At 41.3% G+C, this 18,039-nt stretch overlaps 1 protein-coding gene across 1 annotated transcript in view; it reads right to left on the reverse strand.

The window, feature by feature from the left end:
- Positions 1 to 18,039, reverse strand: part of ALK (ALK receptor tyrosine kinase) — a 582,689-nt gene that overhangs the window by 147,489 nt on the left and 417,161 nt on the right. The window contains exons 6-8 of the mRNA XM_035110504.3: positions 13,131 to 13,262; positions 3,119 to 3,250; positions 1,896 to 1,996 (exon numbers count right to left, since the gene is read on the reverse strand). Coding sequence (XP_034966395.3) covers positions 1,896 to 1,996; positions 3,119 to 3,250; positions 13,131 to 13,262 — 365 coding nt within the window. The remainder of the gene's footprint in view (positions 1 to 1,895; positions 1,997 to 3,118; positions 3,251 to 13,130; positions 13,263 to 18,039) is intronic.

The following is an 18,039-nucleotide window of genomic DNA, read 5'->3' on the forward strand; positions in this document are numbered from 1 at the left end:
TCTGCTGTAATTATTTCTACGCACTCTGCAGCACTAGGGCAAAGCGGTTTCCAATTTTAATTTTATACACCTCTTGGGTATGTAATTTTCCTGCCGCTGCTAAAGAGCACCAGTGATTTACATCAGCGATGTTAATTACTTCTAAAGGCCAAACATGACAGTTTTCATTCCCTCCTTACTTGAGTGAATTTATCATTCACAGAAGTACAATAGTCGTTCAAAGGAATGGGCAGTTCTGGCTGTCCCCTAACCTACATTGCTGCTGTCCCAGTACAAATTAACAAAGAAATCTTAAGGGGAGCTTCAACTCTGTCACATATTGATCTATCATCCTTTCCCATTGGTCTAGGGATGAGTGAATCTGTCAATTTGGTTTCTTTCCATTTTTTACTTTTTCCGGTCTTAAGTTCAGTTCTTTACATTTCCATATCCACCTGATTTTCTTTTTTTATTAAAAAATTCACAAAAATTAATTAGAATTTTAATGTGAATTTTGCCCAATATACAAATTTTTGCAAGCAATTCCCCTAATATAATGCATTATTTGTGTTATTATTATTTTTTACTAATATAGGCATTTTTTTGCACATTTTATCCTAGTACAAACATTTTGGTACACATTACTTAGCTGGAAAACAACATTGCAGATTTCAGAAAACTGCAAATTTTTAAGTTGTGCTTCAGTTCATATTTTATTTTGGGAAGTGTGATTAGGTAGGTCTGCATTTAAATGTGAACTGAACTCAATTCTTTCATCCACTTTCTTACACATGACTCTACCATTTCAAACCCAGTTATGAATGAAGCTTTTTGTGAGCCTTCTTTTTCTTTAGTCAATAATTCTAGGTTACTAGTGGTGGCACTATTTCTCACAGCTGGTTTCAAATTCAGGGCATAGCTGCCAAGTACCCCGTTTTTCCCAGGAAACCCCTGTATTTTCTTACCGTTTCCCGCTGGTCTCCTGAATGGATTTATATCCCATAAATCCCCCGGAAAGCAGCTCCTGCCGCCGGCCATGTTTCTGGTGCCACTCTGCCCATGTATGGGCACTGGAAATTGGGCGACGCCGGCATCAGAAGTCACTTCTATGCATGTCCGGAAGTGCATAGAAGCGACTTTCGGCGCCGCTCTGCCCATGTCCAAAATGGCCACAGCGCCAGAAGTCACTTCTACGCACTTCCGGACATGCGTAGAAGTGACTTCTGGTGCCGCAGCCATTTTGGAAATGGGCAGAGCGGCACCAGAAGTTGCTTCTACGCATGTCCAGAATTCGCGTAGAAGCGACTTCCGGTGCCGCGCCGCTGCTGGTCCCGGATTTTTCAATCCGGAACTTGGCAGCTATGATTCAGGGTCCCAAAGATCAGTTTCTAAAGGTGAGAGAAGAGTGGAGATAATGGGTCCTCCACTCTTTGCGTGATAAGCACAATTGCTGTGTATTTCACTGGGTTTCTTGCATGTACACAAACACAAAGAAATTCACTATGCTGTCCACAGTACATAGAAACATTGGTGAACATGTAGTAATGATTGTCTTTGCTGCTTAAAGTGCATAGATGCCCGACGCCAGGGTTTCCCAAACTTGGATCTCTGGCTGTTTTTGGACCATTTCCCATCACCCCTGACCACTGGTCCTGCTAGCTAGGGATGATGGGAGTTGTAGTCCAAAAAACAGCCAGAGACCCAAGTTTGGGAAGCCCTACCCTATGCCACTGAAAGCAGCAGCCCTTGGAATCGAATACCCGACACCACCCGAACCATTAATATCTGTATCTCACGTCATTCAAATCAAAGATTGATGTGAAGGGCCTTATAACAGCCAGACATGCATCTTCTTTTTTGACAAATCTAAGCACCTTGCACACTTTTCCAGTATGTAGCTAAGCAATTGTACTTACCTCACAGGGTGAGTTTTTCATGGGAGCTGGAAACACAGCACTAGTCACCACAACTGTTTCTGCAGCTGGCATCTCACTTGTGTTAAGCAAAAGTGCACATTCTGGAAGGGGGCAAAAGGAGGGGAAGGCAAATTTGTTACTAGAGCAAGCTTCTGCAAAACTCTGATGGAACATTTGTGCAGCAGAACAGAGTATTTGGTTGTGGGTGGGTGCCACACACAGACATGCAAATGTCAAGTGGACCCTTATTATAGAGGGATAACACAGCTAAAGTCATTTTTCAGTATTCTTTGGATGTAGTAATGCAGTTTCATATACCCCAGGGTCTCACCTTCAGAATTATAGGCAAGTGCCCTGCCAGCTTCTCTCACAAACAATGTTTATCCTTAACTTGGGATTTGTTTTCTTCACTTGCTCCGAACCAAAATGCATCCAACTTTTTTAAAAATTTGATTTTGAGTGAACCTCTGCTGTTATGAAATATGCAAAAGTAATATTTCACTGAAGCTTGAGGCTGAAGGTCACTTCTACCATTATAACGGCAACATGAAGAGAACTCCAAAAGAACAGAAATCTTGGTGCTGTGAATTGCTCAGGGCCAGCCTGACACATTTTGCTGCCTGAGGGGAAAGACAAGATGCCTCTCCTCCTCCTGCGTTCCATCTGCTGGAACTGACTGGACGGGCAATTCAGTCTTACTTCAATCCTGGTGATGGGGCTAGTGCCTTGCCAACACTTCCTGCCATCAACATCGGCCATGTCAGACAGCCACCTCACTCTCAGGGTACTGGAAATAAACCTTGGAAATGTTATTCTCTTTTCAATGACCTAAGACAGTGATTCCCAATTAGCTAAGAACTGCGGACCCCCCCATTTTTCAAAAGCCAAGCCGTGGACCCCCGGCTTTTGAAATTTTTAATATCTCTATGCAGTGCTATTTTTCTAGAAAAAGAGGTGCCAGAACTCACCATGAACACCTCCCTTGCTCTCTTATAATGGCAATGGCACCCACCTGAGAGGTGCCACAACTTGGTTCTGGTGAGTTCTGGCTGAAAAAAGCACTGCCTCTATAGAGGTTTTTGTTATGTGAATGGTGCCACAGACCCCCGGGCTTGGTTATGTGGACCTCCTGTGGTCCGTGGACCACTTATTGAGAACCACTGGCCTAAGACAATTAAATTAAGTCTATCCCCTTCCCCCTGTATGGTACAACGCTGACATACCTTTCAAACAAAAATGGCTATGTTGTGGATTTCCAATATGCCACAGATGGGCCTCTTGGGAAGTTGATGAACTTTGAGTCCAGCCACAGTCTTCATCTTCAAAGGAGCAGTAGAAGCCAGAGGGAAGTTTTTCTGCAAGGAAAATTGCAGGAGACAAAGATCTGACCAGCAATTCCTGAGCACGGAATAAAGGGAAGTGTTTCTATGGTTCTTCTTGGGTGAGCAGATTGTTCCTTCACAGTGCAGCACCGGCAATGATGTATAGTGCTTTCCCCAAGGACTCCAAGAGGTTCAACAGCCATTACTTAGATTACCCTGCAAGGTAGGGTAATGCTATTGTTATCTATAGCTTGTAGATGGAATCAGGGCTCAGGCTGCGAGATAGTGCCCTTCTCTGAATTTTGCAGTGCAGTGCTCCAGCCAAGTGGACAAAAATTCATATACCATGGTAAAAAATGCATCAACTAGGACCAGGGCCTTTTCAGTACTGGTCCCGACTTGGTGGAACGCTCTCTCACAGGAGACAAGGGCCCTGCAGGATTTGACAGGCCCTGCAAGACGGAGCTGTTCCGCTAGGCCTTTGGCCTGGACTCAGTCTGACCCCTATATCCCCTATGTGATTTGGGCCATTTTAAAATGAGGCTGCATTTTAAAATTTTAAATTTAAATTGTATTTTAACATGTATTTTAGTTAATTGTTTTTCTTTCTTTTACGTTTTATTGTAATTTTACTGGTGTCAGCCGCCCTGAGCCCGGTTTTGACTGGGGAGGGCGGGGTATAAATAATAATAATAATAATAATAATTATTATTATTATCAAATGTATATGTCACATCCAAATTTACATTATATTACATTATATCACTTTCTAAAAATATATTAGGCAAAAATGTGTGCATTACAAAAAAAAAATCACACTACAATGCTGCTTAATTTTTATAATTATAAAAACCCACAAACTTCTGCAGAAGTGCGGAGAACTGAATTCGGGCTTGAAAAATGAGAAACTGGGAGAATGGACAGTGACAGATCCATCTATCTCTGTACATAAAGTTCCCTGTTACTGTGTGTGTTGAAATCAATGCGGAGCAATTCCTGAGATCGACAGCTCTTCTTGACTACGTGCCACCACTCTATGGGAGAATTTTTACAAATGTATTTTACATACTTCAAGGTGGAACTGAATGTAAAATGTACATAAAATATATCGAATACTTAAAATTCCCCAGGATAGCGACAGCACATCATCACAATCCACTGCACCCGGTGGGACTTGCAACATTAATTACAACACGCTTAATGGCACTTGTAGGAATCTGGAATTACTTTTTAAAACAGCAGCAGCAACATAACAAATCTAAAATAGTTACTGGAAACATGGTGACTGCTCAGCCAAGCTTATACTATGAGTTTCTGTAAATAACGAGGGAAATTATGAGCTCAAACACAGCCAGTTCGTGCACACCTAGTTTATTTCAGGTGATGTAGATTGCATACAAGAGCAGCTTCATCCACCTGGCCAAACAAGACTGCTTCTGTAAACCAGATTAGAATGCATATATGGCCGTTTATTTATCATTTCTCAATCCTGATCAATCAGTTTGCTTTTAAGAGGAATTTTCAGCTTCCCATAAATATTTAATGTACCTAGCACACGCAGACACATATATTTTTCCTTTAAAGGGATGTCATTGTATCAATAACTGAGAGTAACTTACAGTACAATGATATTCCATGTGAAATAGAAAATTGACATACATAATTTTATTTTTGGATGTTGAATTCATTTTCACAATCAGCATATTCTTGGTGCGTTTAAGATCTTTTGCCCAGTTTTTGTTCCTCATTCTGGGTTTTCAGTCTGTATTCATTTTGATACAGGTTTTATTCCATTTTAGATTTTATGCTTATATTTTATTGCAATTTTAAGGTTTGGTTTGGTTTTGCTTGTTTTAGTGTAAATCACCCAGAAATTTACCAGTGTAAAGGTAAAGGTACCCCTGACCATTAGGTCCAGTCACGGACGACTCTGGGGTTGCGGCGCTGATCTTGCTCTATAGGCCGAGGGAGCCGGCGTCTGTCTGCAGACAGCTTCCGGGTCATGTGGCCAGCACAACAAAGCCGCTTCTTGTGAACCAGAGCAGCGCACGGAAATGTCATTTACCTTCCTGCCGGAGTGGTACCTATTTACCTACTTGCACTTTGATGTGCTTTCAAACTGCTAGGTTGGCAGCAGCAGGGACCCAGCAACGGGAGCTCACCCCATCGCGGGATTATAACCGCCGACCTTCTGTTCAGCAAGCCCTAGGCTCTGTGGTTTAGACTACAGAGCCACCTGTGTCCCTGAGTTTATATATGTAGATAGGTCTTATCCGTTGACATGAATGGCAGAGATGGGTGGATCTGTTGATTTTAGTTTATCTCGATTTCTCATTATTCTAGTCAACTAAAGTTCTCCACATTTCCACATATGTTTGCAATCTCCCCCTCTCAAAAAGAAAAAAGAAATTTTGTGTGTGTTTTTTTTAACACATACATTTGGGTATGCAATGTTGCCTAATATACTTTTAGGTAAAGATAAAGGACCCCTGGACGGTTAGGTCCAGTCAAAGGCGACTATGGTGTTGCGCCGTTCATCTCGCTTTCAGGCCGAGGGAGCTGGCATTTGTCCACAGGCAGCTTTCTGGGTCATGTGGCCAGCATGACTAAACCACTTCTGGACTTGGCCGTCCAGGGGTCCTTTACTTTTACCTTTTAAATACACTTTTATTACTTCAAAATAATTACCCCAAATGTAATGCATTTCTGCATGTTATTTGCACTAAAAAGTGGATTTTATGCATGCTTGCCCTTGTATGTGCATTTCTCTACACATCACTTCACTGGAGAACTGCATTGCAAAATTTGGAGACATGCACATTTTGAAAGATGGCTTTGTTTCAGTCCATGTATTGTTTCAGGAAATGTCAGTTATGTAGGTTTACCTTTACATGTGAACTGAACTCAATTTCTTCCCCATCCTCAATAAATGAGCCACTCACATAGTAAGGCAGCCTTCACCAAACCATTGCAATCCTGTGGCTTTGGGCTGCAACTCTCACCAGCCCCAGCCAGCATTGTGGAGTGTGCCAGCCTGTCAAAGACCTCCCAGTTTGCACACACAGTGCTGTGAATCAGAGCGGCTGCATTCATCGTTGCTACTGCATACCTTTGTAGTTTTATTCTTTCTTCTGTAGAGACTCTTGTTACTTCTAAAATTCTGCTTTGGTAAGAATCATGTGACATTCAACCCTTTTTTTAGACCTGGAGATATTTCTTTTAAAATCAATGTGTTTTAGTGCTTGCAATTTTGAAACTCATATTTATTCAATTACTGTCTTGTCATATTAAGAAAGCTTCTATGCAGAAAGTAATATGGATTTTTTAAGACATTGGATTCCTAGCTGAATCAATATTAAGTCTAATATACTCATGCTCAAAGTGTTAGAGAGGTTTGTGGCTCTGCAAACTCCTCTCTTCTTCTTTTTTTACACTGTTTCCTCTCACTCTTGCTATGGTCCTGTTAAATGAACATTTTATTGTAGCCTGCCCTATTCTTAAAGCTCAGAGTGGAAAACAAGATTTCCTTATGTGGCTGTTGTTAATTTATTTACCATGAAAACATTTACCTTTCTACCACATGCCCAATGCCACTTAAAACTTAAAACAATAAAATTAACCAACTATAGTACTCATTGTTCCGTTGCTTGCTGCTGTTCCCATTTTCACCTTTGTAGACAATGAGATGGACATGACAGTACTAAATAAAACTCACGAGTGGATGAACCGATTTGCTGGTATATGCTTACACCAGAGGCTACCTATATATATTTGCCTATCCATCTACCCTAACATTCAGGTTGTCTGCCCCTGAAGTTTTGCTGAACACTACCTCAGTTCAGACAGCCATCTGCACTCAGCTGCACACAGGGATCTCTTGCACAACAATTCCAATTTTTTTGGGGGGGGGGTATTCTGCATGCACAAATAGAAGTGCGTACAAATCAACCATGTTAACAGAAATGAATGGAGAAAGCAATCAGGCCAGACACCTCCATGAGCATATCAGAGCAATTGCGCATGGAGGGAATTTTCAAATTAGGGCAGATGTGGTTTTGTTGCTAGATACAGTATTTGCAGGCCTATTCTTCCAAAATAAAGAATTCACATTTCTTCTCCACTCTACTCCATTCAGAGAAAGCAAGGGCAATGAAAAGCCACTGTCTGCCCTCAATGATGTGAACTCTCAATGGCAATGAAGTGCCACATCATCACCACACTAGGTATGTGATCTCTTGTTGATTTGAGATTATTTAGTAGGAAAAAGACATGGTTTTAAATGATCTCAAGCAGCTCATTTTGAGGTTCACCAACCTGCTCCCTTCATGCCAAATGGTTTGCCTGCAAAAATTTTGCATAGTTCTAGAAAAATATTTTATTATAAAGTTATTCCATGTTGTCCCTTTATATAAATAAAATGGCACATTCGTTCTACTTCCATTGGGATTTTGAACTCTGAAACACATAAGATTCCGTCCCCACCTTGCGATTATTTTACTGCCCCTCCTCAGGCCAAGTTCTGAATAAAATGTCAGAACTAAGTATATCCAGAATTCTCCTTGAAACAGCTCAGCATGCAGTCCAGTTGAATTCACTTTAGTGCCTGCTATACAGTATACAGAATGGTGTAAACAAGCCAGAGCAGTCAGAAGGAGACATCCAAGCATCAAACACTGCCTAGGGCCTGGGAGGTGGGGAAGCGGCAGGAAAGCTTATTGTGGAGCGAGAAATAGTGATGTATAAAAAGAGCAATTGCTAGCCCAGTGTACTACTTTCTTCTGTCATAAATATGTCTTTATGAACCTCTGGCTGTCTTGTACTGTGAATGTACAGGCTTCTTCACTTATTGTAATGCCTCCTACATGTGGCAAACCAATGACAGCTATTTATTGCAATTCCACTGCAAGCTTTGTAGTTTCTAGCTCGTGTGTCAAATTACATTGTCCTGATTCTTTTTTTGGTTTGAACAGATTAGACTCTTATTAGCACAATCCTGATTAGCAAAGGCCTTCCACAGAGCTCACAAAAACACTTTCTGTAGTTCTCATTTACATGTCTTGGTATGCTCGCATGTGCATTAAATATCAGGGCCATGAAAGAACCACCATGGCTCCATTGCTACAGACCATTACCTTATTCTGTTGAGAATTTGAGGATAATTTAGGTGATAGAAAGAGTTTTGAAAAGTGGAGATATACATGGCCAATCTTGACGCCCATAGCACTTAAGGAACAACTAAGCACTGGGGTGATATTCTGAAATACGGCTCTGAATTTTCATAAAAACACCTCCCTATAAACTAAAACTATAAATATTATAGTGATGACCATAACACCAAGCTTAGTTGCTAATTATGTTTGCCATTCCAGCAATGTACAGATAGATGAGCATAATTTTGGATGAATTGTTTCTAATGTGGCTTTTACCTTTTTACTTCATTCATGGATTTCTTTTGGTCATCTAAAGATTTTTATTCAATTGATTGCAACATTCGTATTTGCTGCACGTAATGTATCTACAAGCTCCAAGTCACATTCCTTCACCTTCCTCTATAAATCACATAAGTAGCTACGTCTTAGCTGCTAAAAGATCCTCATAAAGTTCATATCCTGCAGTATCTTTTACGAATGAAATAATCCCCATACATTTGGGTAGAACCACCAAAAGTGAACAAAACTTGATAGACTTGCCCCATGCCTCCAGAAGGTTAAGTGGTCCTGCTTATTATACATCCTCTCAGAACCAGCCAACCAATGATGTGAGCTTAGGCAGCTGCTTCAGGCAGCACCCGAGAGAAGAGGCACCAAGGAGGAAGAGGATGCCGCTGTCCTGCTGCTGCTTTGCAGGGCAGGGTTGCCATAGCTACTGTGTATGGCAGCAGTGGCAGCGGGGCAGCAGCTTCTCTTCCTCTTCTTCCGGGTACCACCTCTCACTGGGCAGCCTCGGCAAATAGGCATGCTGCTTTCATAGTCTATGTACTAGAGCATCAAACCTATTCACTGTGTGCCCAGAAAGCAGCAAGGGACTGTCTCACTGCTGCCATCACTTTACAAAGTGTCTATGAGGACTCTGCCTTGTAAAGCAGCAGTGGGACAGAGGCTTCCTCTTCTACCTTTTCACCCTCCTTAATACACACACTTAATTACTTATAACTGATACAATGCAATACACATTCAGTGGCAGGGGTGCAAACTTAAAATATTGGGGGGGGGAGGTTAGCCAGACCCTGCATAATCAATCACAAGACATGGTGCATGCACACTATTTGAATGGCAATGCCCATCAACCCTCAAATATTTTAGGGGGAGCCTGAAGGGGCCTCAGTCCCTAGGAATTGGCTTCTATGTTCAGGGGCTATGTATGAAGTTGTGAATCAGTCTTGGATGAATTTCACACTCTGGCTAAAAGATGGGGACTGCCTGTCGACACTATGGGAGGTACCTTGGCTTGAAGCTTGTAGTCTTGCTGTGTGTGTTGGTGATGATGAAGTGGATTTCTGACACACCCTTCACCATAAGGTCTCACCGTAGATTACAATGACAAAACCAGCACAATTTAAAACAAAACCAATCGACCATACACAACAGTCAGCAGGTTAATTTACAGTTTTGTGGCATGTCACAAAACTTACTTTTCATCTGTCAAAGGCAGGTGAATAGTGATGATATTAGGCGCACTTCTACAGGGAGGGAGTTCCACAGTTTTAAGGCTACCAGAGAGGAAGCTCTCTCCCATGCGATTACTCAAACTTCTAAGGGTGATGATGATGATGATCTTTGTGCAGGCCTCTGCACTTTTAAGGTTGGAGAGCAAAAGTCTCAAGATATGAAAGAAAACCCCAAGTCTCTAAATATCACCCTGCCCATATTCTAGGCTGTTCTTGTCCCTCTGGGCAAGGTACTGGTCTCAAATTTCCTCCACCCCAGTAGAGTTTTCTCACAGATGCGTCACAGATGTGTTTTCAGGCACATTAGTGACACATTTTGAGAAAGTGGGGGAATACAGCCAGCCAATCATGAAATTGCTGCAGGAGAAAGAATACCTGCTTTGCACATTATATCCAGCAGCACTTTGAGTAATCCAGAAATGACTGTGCAGATAAGTCCTCAATTTGCAGAAAACCTTTTGTATTTATGTGGAGGAAGAACACTGCACTATTACAGAAATGTTATATTGCTATTTCCTTTGTGGGTAGTTTTGTGCTGGTTCGCATCTACCAGCAAAGTTCAAATGAATCAGCCTTTTTCATCATAAAATGGCCTCCACAGAACTGTCAGGAGAACGTTGCATTCACCTGCTCGTGTTTCATCTAAAACTCACACTACTCATTTCCTGTCTCAACAAGAGGATACGGCAGGAAAACTCATTCCCTAAATCTCATTCTGCACACTTCCACCTCCCACACACAGTGAGTGAAGCTTGAATCACCATGTTTGATGGTGTTTCAGCTGCGCAATTCCTGTTTGCTGTGCCGTTTCATGTTATAACCTGGGCATGTCTATCCTTCTTTCCATTTTCTCTGTCCCTTTTTGTCACAGTAACTTTTCCAGATGTCAAAGTGCTCCCATTTGCAACCCTTGGACAAACTTTTAATTGACAAAAGCCTATTTCTATTTCTATGAAATGCCACCCCCTTTGCACAGGCTGTCCATGTACAGCTCTGATGTCATCCCTTCCAACATTTCTCTGATGAAAATAGGGATATCCTATTCAACAACAACAAAAAAATTTTATTATTATTTATACCTTGCCTATCTGATTGGGCTGCCCCAGCCACTCTGGGTGGCTTCCAACATATATAAAAGCATAATAATAAAACATTAAACATTAAAAACCTCCCCTATGCAGGGCTGCCTTCCAATGTCTTCTAGAGGTTGTAGAGCTACTTATCTCCTTGGCTTGGTGGTCACATAACTCCATACCCTCCAACATTACTCTGATGAAAATGGGATGTCCTAAGGAAAAGTGGGACATTCCGGGATCAAATCAGAAACTAGGACGGCTTCTGTTAATATGGAACTGTCCCTGAAAAAATAGGGACTCTTGGAGGGTGTCATTGTAACTTCCCCCTCTTATTCATCATGAACTTGATTGCTTTGTGTCCCCACCCCAAAGCGACTTACTTGCCTCTCATTTTATACCTACTACCTATATGTTGCACTTTAGCACCAGAAATTACAGGTATGCACTGGAGTTCTGAGTACTTCCTGAGTTATGAGGCAAATGGTGTCATTCGGGTGGAGCTTTTACATTCCAGAGTCAGATTTGTTTTTCACTTGTTTTATTTATTAAATGTATACACCACCTTTCATCTGAGGATCACAGGTCGGTTTACGGTATAATAGTAGAGATTGTATTATTGATGAGGTGTTTCAGGTAAGATCAGGAGGTTCCAAGTCACTCTGTAGACTTGCTTCCCCCCAAAATATTGCTGTTTTACCTTATTTGTTTATTTATTCATTTATTCATTCATGTATTTCTGAAGCAAAACTAAGCCGACTAGGGAAACAGCATGAGCAAAAAGGGTGGAGAGGTGTACACGTTGTCAGGGTGGAATCTATCAGTGTGACAGGCAAGTCTAGGCTTTAATCACAGCGAATTATTTTCTCAGTGGACTCCAATTCCTGTACATATTGTTAAAAAGTATTTCTGTAGTTCCATGCTGGGGTTTCCCCCACCCCCACCATTACCCTTCCCCTATGCAAGTTGAAGGAGAAATCTGACTCTCTCCCAGGGAGAAGAGGCAGTATCACAAAAAACAACAACAACTGGTTGCAGCAGCCTGTTCCCATCAACAACCATTGAGGTAACAAGATCTGAGTCGGGAGGCTGACATTGTTTCCTGGCGATCCACGTTATCCTCCACCCCATGATTCCTGTTATACCCACCCCAAAATGTTGAACTTTGCCCATATGGAAGAACCATTGACACCTGACAGGCTTAATCCCTTCAGAAGGGGTGACCATGCCTGCATATTGCATCTAAGTCTGCAGAAAGCAAAGCACGCCTTCTTACTTTTTAAAGAAACCAAACTTTAAAGATTCCCTGCACAAAAGACCCCTGGATGTATCTCCCTGCAATTGGGATTAACCTTCGATTAATCATGAAAATTCCACCCACTTCTGGATGGGGTGGGAATTATAGCTATTGTTAAAATCCTCATTATAGTGAATGGGAGGTGGACAGAGTTTTGTTTTTAACCAGATCTAAGCAGTCCCGAAACAGGCTGGGCGGCTGCTCAGAGCTACAGATACAAAGAAAATCTCGTGACTGGTGCACATCGCTACTAGAGATACAGCTAGAGCAAAAAGAACACCTGGAAATTCTCAGATCTTGATGCACTGCTTGGATAAAATGGCATAACCTGTATTGAGCCACAGGTCACTGATTTCAGCTTCTAGCCAAAAGACTACAGGAACATTTATTGGCTGTCTATGCTTTCAGAAGTTATCTTTGTTCCTGCCCGCATTCCTTTGCACTAGGAAGCATTATCCAGAATGTACAAGAGAGTCAAGAATATTCCTTTTTTGGAGACACCCAATGACTGAGCTTTGCTTCCCCCACAGGCTAGAGGAAAAAAGACATCCTAAGTCAGACAAGGTAGTGACCTCAATTTATTTGAATGGAGTGATGAAGCTTAGTTCCATGTATAGCATGTGCAATCATTCTAAGCATCAATTCAGATTCCCTGACGTGTTTAGGAAGGCATTATGTCATTCCCATTGGTTTAAAGCAGGCATCCCCAAACTGCGGCCTTCCAGTTGTTTTGGCCTACAACTCCCATGATCCCTAGCTGACAGGATCAATGGTCGGGGAAGATGGGAATTGTAGTCCAAAACATCTGGAGGGCCGAAGTTTGGGGGTGCCTGGTTTAAAGTAAGGGGAAACAGTGTTGGGTTTTAATTTACTTACTGCACAGCTGTCCCTCGTCCTCTCCTTCTGTACAGTCTCTGATGAAGTCACACACCTGTCCCAGCTTGATCACGGTTCCATTCCAGCAGCTGAAGGAACTCTGCAGAGCCATTTTAGGACCAGAAGGAGAACCTGTGTAAAAGAAGAGAGATCTGCTGAAATTTCTTCACAGCAATTTGTGCTGCAGTATGCTTTGCAGCTCTACACTGTCCACAAAACAGGCCACAAAAATCCAGAAAACTCTTAAGGCCAGTTTAGGAACGGCAAAAATTCGACCTACATCTCCTATAATCCCAAGCTAACATAATAACTGAAGTGATCAAGGTGCCGCTGTTCTTTGATTGTGGGTGTTTTTGAAACCCTGGGCTCATTTGGGAGAAAGGGCAGGATATAAATTCAATAAATAAATAAGATCAAAACTTAAGACAAACCTAGATGTTAAATATGTCTTGTCATTTAATATGCAATTATCATAGGGTAACCAATGGGGCAACAGGGAAGATGGGTAGGATGCATGTAACTCTTTCCTTCCATACTATGTATAAGAATGTGATGAATTAACAAAAGGGGACATAAAGCATTTTGATAATACTTTTTTAATCTTTATTTTGGATCTTATGGTTTATGTGGAACTTGTTCAGTTTGGTTGTGTACATTGTCTGCAATAAGCAATTAATTCATTTGCAATCAATTAAGATTTGCAATTAGTTAATTTATAAATTGCCTCCCATGAGGCAACTCAAAGCAGTTTACAATACAATGACACACGTAAGACAGTTAAAAATAATTGCACATAAAAACCATTTGAGAAACAACTATAAATGTTAAAAACGGTTTTAAACAGCAACACATACATGAAATCAATTCAAACTGAGGCCAGATATCAACTGGGATAAAGTTTATAGAAGGTTCGTTGAAAGAGGAATGTCTTTCAAAGGTAACAGAGGAGGTGGTTTGCCATGGGAGGGAGGTTCCGAAAAGTTGATGCTGCCATACCAAAGGCCCAATTCTGACATCGTGCCCACAGGATGCCCTCTCCTGCAGAACATGGTGATTGATTGGGCATGAGGTGAGCTTTTAGGTATCCTGGTCTTTGTCCAATACTAGCACCTTGAATCTAGCCCAGTAGCTAACTGGAAGCCAGTGCAATTATTGCACCAGCAACATAATATACTGTCAATATTCTTCCCTGGTGAGTAGCTGAGCAGCTGCATTTTGCATTAGCTGAAGCTTTTGGGTCAGCTTTGCTTACAGCCATTGCAGTAAACCAGTTCCTTTCTATAATGGACTTTGCATGCCTGAATGGGAACTTTTGGGTCTCACTGCAGCCCCCCCATCCATCTCACAACCTCACTGCTTTTGTAGTCCAAGGCAGGTAGCGAAACAGGTCTAAAAAGCATCTGGTGGGCCACCATGACAGGTTATCAGGGTTGCATTCAGCTTGATATGTCACATATTTTAGAACCCTGCTTTGAAGCAGGCAGATCGTGAGAAGGTAAGAATATACCCCAGCCCAAATGGCGTTGTGCCAATGTATGAGCCACTGGGTTTATGTTCCTTCCTTTTACGAAAGCAGTCACCTCAGGGTCCAGTCAGTGGTCTGGGAGTGCTGCAGAATTAGCAAAGCTAAATAGGCATGGATTGACCGGCAACCTGCATTGCCAACCCCCCCCCCCCCGTTATATCGCTGGACATGCTGGCTCAGAACATGCAAGAAACGTTGGATGTGGCTTCCAGAAGAAAGCAAAGGGAAATGCTGCTGCTTCACAAAAAGAAACTCCAATAAACACATGAAAGAAGTGAACTTCAAGTGGTTCCGTAAATTGCAACATAATAATGCATTTCCTTCACCACCTCCAGGATTCTTGCACTATTGAGGGAACTCATTGTTTAGAAAGAAAAAAAGCTGGTGTGCTGCTGTTTTCTTTGTTCTTGTTTTTATGTGGATGAATAGAGTTCAATCAGCAACATAGTCTCTTTTCATGAAAACTACTAAATCCCTTAAAAATTTGAGAAAGTAAAACGAACGGGAGATGCCAAAAGTAAGCCATGAACGCCATAGAATTATAAAAGAGTGTGTGTGTGTGTGTGTGTGTGTGTGTGTGTGTGTGTGTGTGTGTATAATAATAATACGGTAATTTTTAAAGCTTTAATTTTACTTGTTTATCCTCTGCTCTCTGTCTCTCTTGTTATGCTTTCTTAGAAGGCAGGAAATAAAATCTTTTGATAGACTTGGCCCTTCTTCAGATACAACCTAATGGCTGGATCTGGCCAATGTAAGAAATAGAGAAAATGAGTTCTGTGATTAATAGTAATAGAGGATAGTTCACACATGCATTTTCTTTACACTTAGGCAGGTGTTTTCAGGCCTGCTAAAAACGTTTTTTTTTTTTAAAAAAATGTATTTTTGTTAAATGTATGTTTTATAGCAGGCATAGGCAACCTTGGCTCTCCAGATCTTTTGGAATTACAACTCCCATGATCCCTAGCTAACAGGGCCAGTGGTCAGGGATCATGGGAGTTGTAGTTCCAAAACATCTGGAGACCCAAGGTTGCCTATGCCTGTTTTATAGTCTTTGTAAAACTTCTTAAGGTTTTATTTACAATTAAGCAGCATACAGATTCTGTTAAATAAAAACTTGATCAGTATACAGTTGAGCCCTTTTCATACATGCACATGATGTACAGAATGAAGACATCTGAAGGCAGCCCTATTCAGGGAAGTTTTTAATGTGTGACATTTTAATGTATTTTAAATCTTTGTTGGAAGCCGCCCAGAGTGGCTGGGAAAACCCGGCCAGATGGGCGGGGTACAAATATTATTATTATTATTATTATTATTATTATTATTATTATTATTATATCATGGAGAAAGAGCAAGATTCTGCCTGTTGTCCCTACACTCAACATCTGTGCATCCATCGCCTCCTCTGTGCACAAAGCCTAAGTGCACACAAAATTGATGAAGATTTGAAGATCAAGGGCAGCCAGCTACCTTTCCACACATAATCATTTTGCTTATTACCGTAGGTAAGCATGTGCAAAGGGCTTGGAATGGCTGGAAGCTAAATGTGTGAGCTGACTTGCTTGAAAACTATTAGACTGGAACCAGAGAGCTCCTTATGGGAGCAAAAAGCACTTCCAATTATGCAAGAGAATTGTCTCTAGTCTCAGCTGATTTCTGCCCCACCACATCATCAAATGCCCTTCCACAAGATTTTGGGGAAAGGGACAAGGGGCTGCAGTGGAAAGGTGGAGGCGGGCATGGTCCACAAGACAAGCAGAACTTTCCTCATGGTTCTCTGGATCTAAGTCATTGTGTTGGAGGTGATGCAAGGAAATATGGTTGAGAGTTCTGGAAGACCTGCTCTCTGCCTTGAAAGCCTTTTCCAACCTGGCCTGGGAGACTGGGGCCCTGACTGACTCCAACTTCAAAAGCTGAGGTTGCTGAACAGAATCTTGGGCTGGGGTATTTTTTAGAGGATTTTTTTGGCTGTAGAGTTGTTGTTACTTTTTTAATCTTTATTTTGGATCTTATGGTTTATGTGGAACTTTTTCAGTTTGGTTGTGTACATTTTGATGTTTTGTTTATTGTTCAGGACTACTTTTGTTATGTGTGTAGTTATGTACTTTTTTGTTAGTTGTAAGCTGCACTGAGGTTTTAACTTTGAGAAGGTGGCATGCAAATTAAATGATTGAGTGATTGATTCTGACTGATGTTACATCTTTAATGACCCATTTAGTGCATGCTATATGTGCACGGCATACTTTCAAGACAACACTGAGGCAAGCAATGAAGACAGATACTTAGCACTCCTGTTATTAACTACTGGGAATGTGGCATAAGGCAGCACAGGACTGAGACAAATATAGACACATAAACATATGTTACATATGTTTCATATGTTTCACTGTATAGAGATGCACGGATGTCCTATGGGGAGGGAGGGATGGTTCTACATACAGTATATACCACCATTTTTGTACCCAGAGATTTGGGGCAGTCTGTTACATGCAGGTTCAAGGTATATGAGAATGGGCTGAGAGGCTGGGCATATTTGCCGCTTAAGAACTTCCTCCATATATAATAATCATTCACACTATAGATATCCATGTAATGGAAAAGTAATGTAGGAATAACAGGGACGTTGGGAGATTCTAACAGAAATGGCAGTGGAAATTACTGCAGTTTGCATGTCCCTCTGTGGTCAGGAATGGAAATCAGTCTAGCAAATGCAAACACTATTTGTTGTGGTTGTTTTTTAAGTCCACAAATGATACATAATTAATTAGTTTTTTACGTTGTTTTTATTGGGGTAGCAGAGTCAATTGCTGACTGAAACCCTTTAGTATGCAGAGCAAGCAGAATTTGGTTAGTGAATCTGGTTAGAGAGCAGATTTTACTTGTTCCAGTCACACAAAGAGAGATTCTTGTAGAGTAAAAAAAATAACAACATAGTTTATTGTAGGAAGTACATAACTTGGATAGAAAAGTTTCTAGTTCTGACCTAATTAACTAATCTAGAGAAGAACAAGGCAGCTATGCTTCCTCCTTTGCTTTCTCAGAGGATAGCTCCAACAAGACCTCTAACCTTGAAGTCTAAGAGTGAAGTGTGAGGAGGAGAAAGCTGTAAACTAAAAGCTATGGTTTACTTTGAATGAACAGTGTTCTTGCTACACTCCTCTCCTGCTCCACAAAAATAAATAAATCAGAATATTGACATGGCAACTGAACTCAGGCTCATGGTTTGTTTCTTGCCAAACAAACCATCAAGTGGTAACAAAGCTTTGTTGTTGGCTTATTGCTCATGGATTGTTCAAGGGAAACAAATCACAAACCCAGGTTCCGACTTCATGACAAAGCAGATTCTGGCTTGTCCCTTGCTGTGTAGTGGGACCTGTGGAGTGA

This window comes from Zootoca vivipara, chromosome 3, assembly GCF_965207765.1.
Source record: "Zootoca vivipara chromosome 3, rZooViv2.hap1.1, whole genome shotgun sequence".
Lineage (NCBI taxonomy): Eukaryota > Metazoa > Chordata > Lepidosauria > Squamata > Lacertidae > Zootoca > Zootoca vivipara.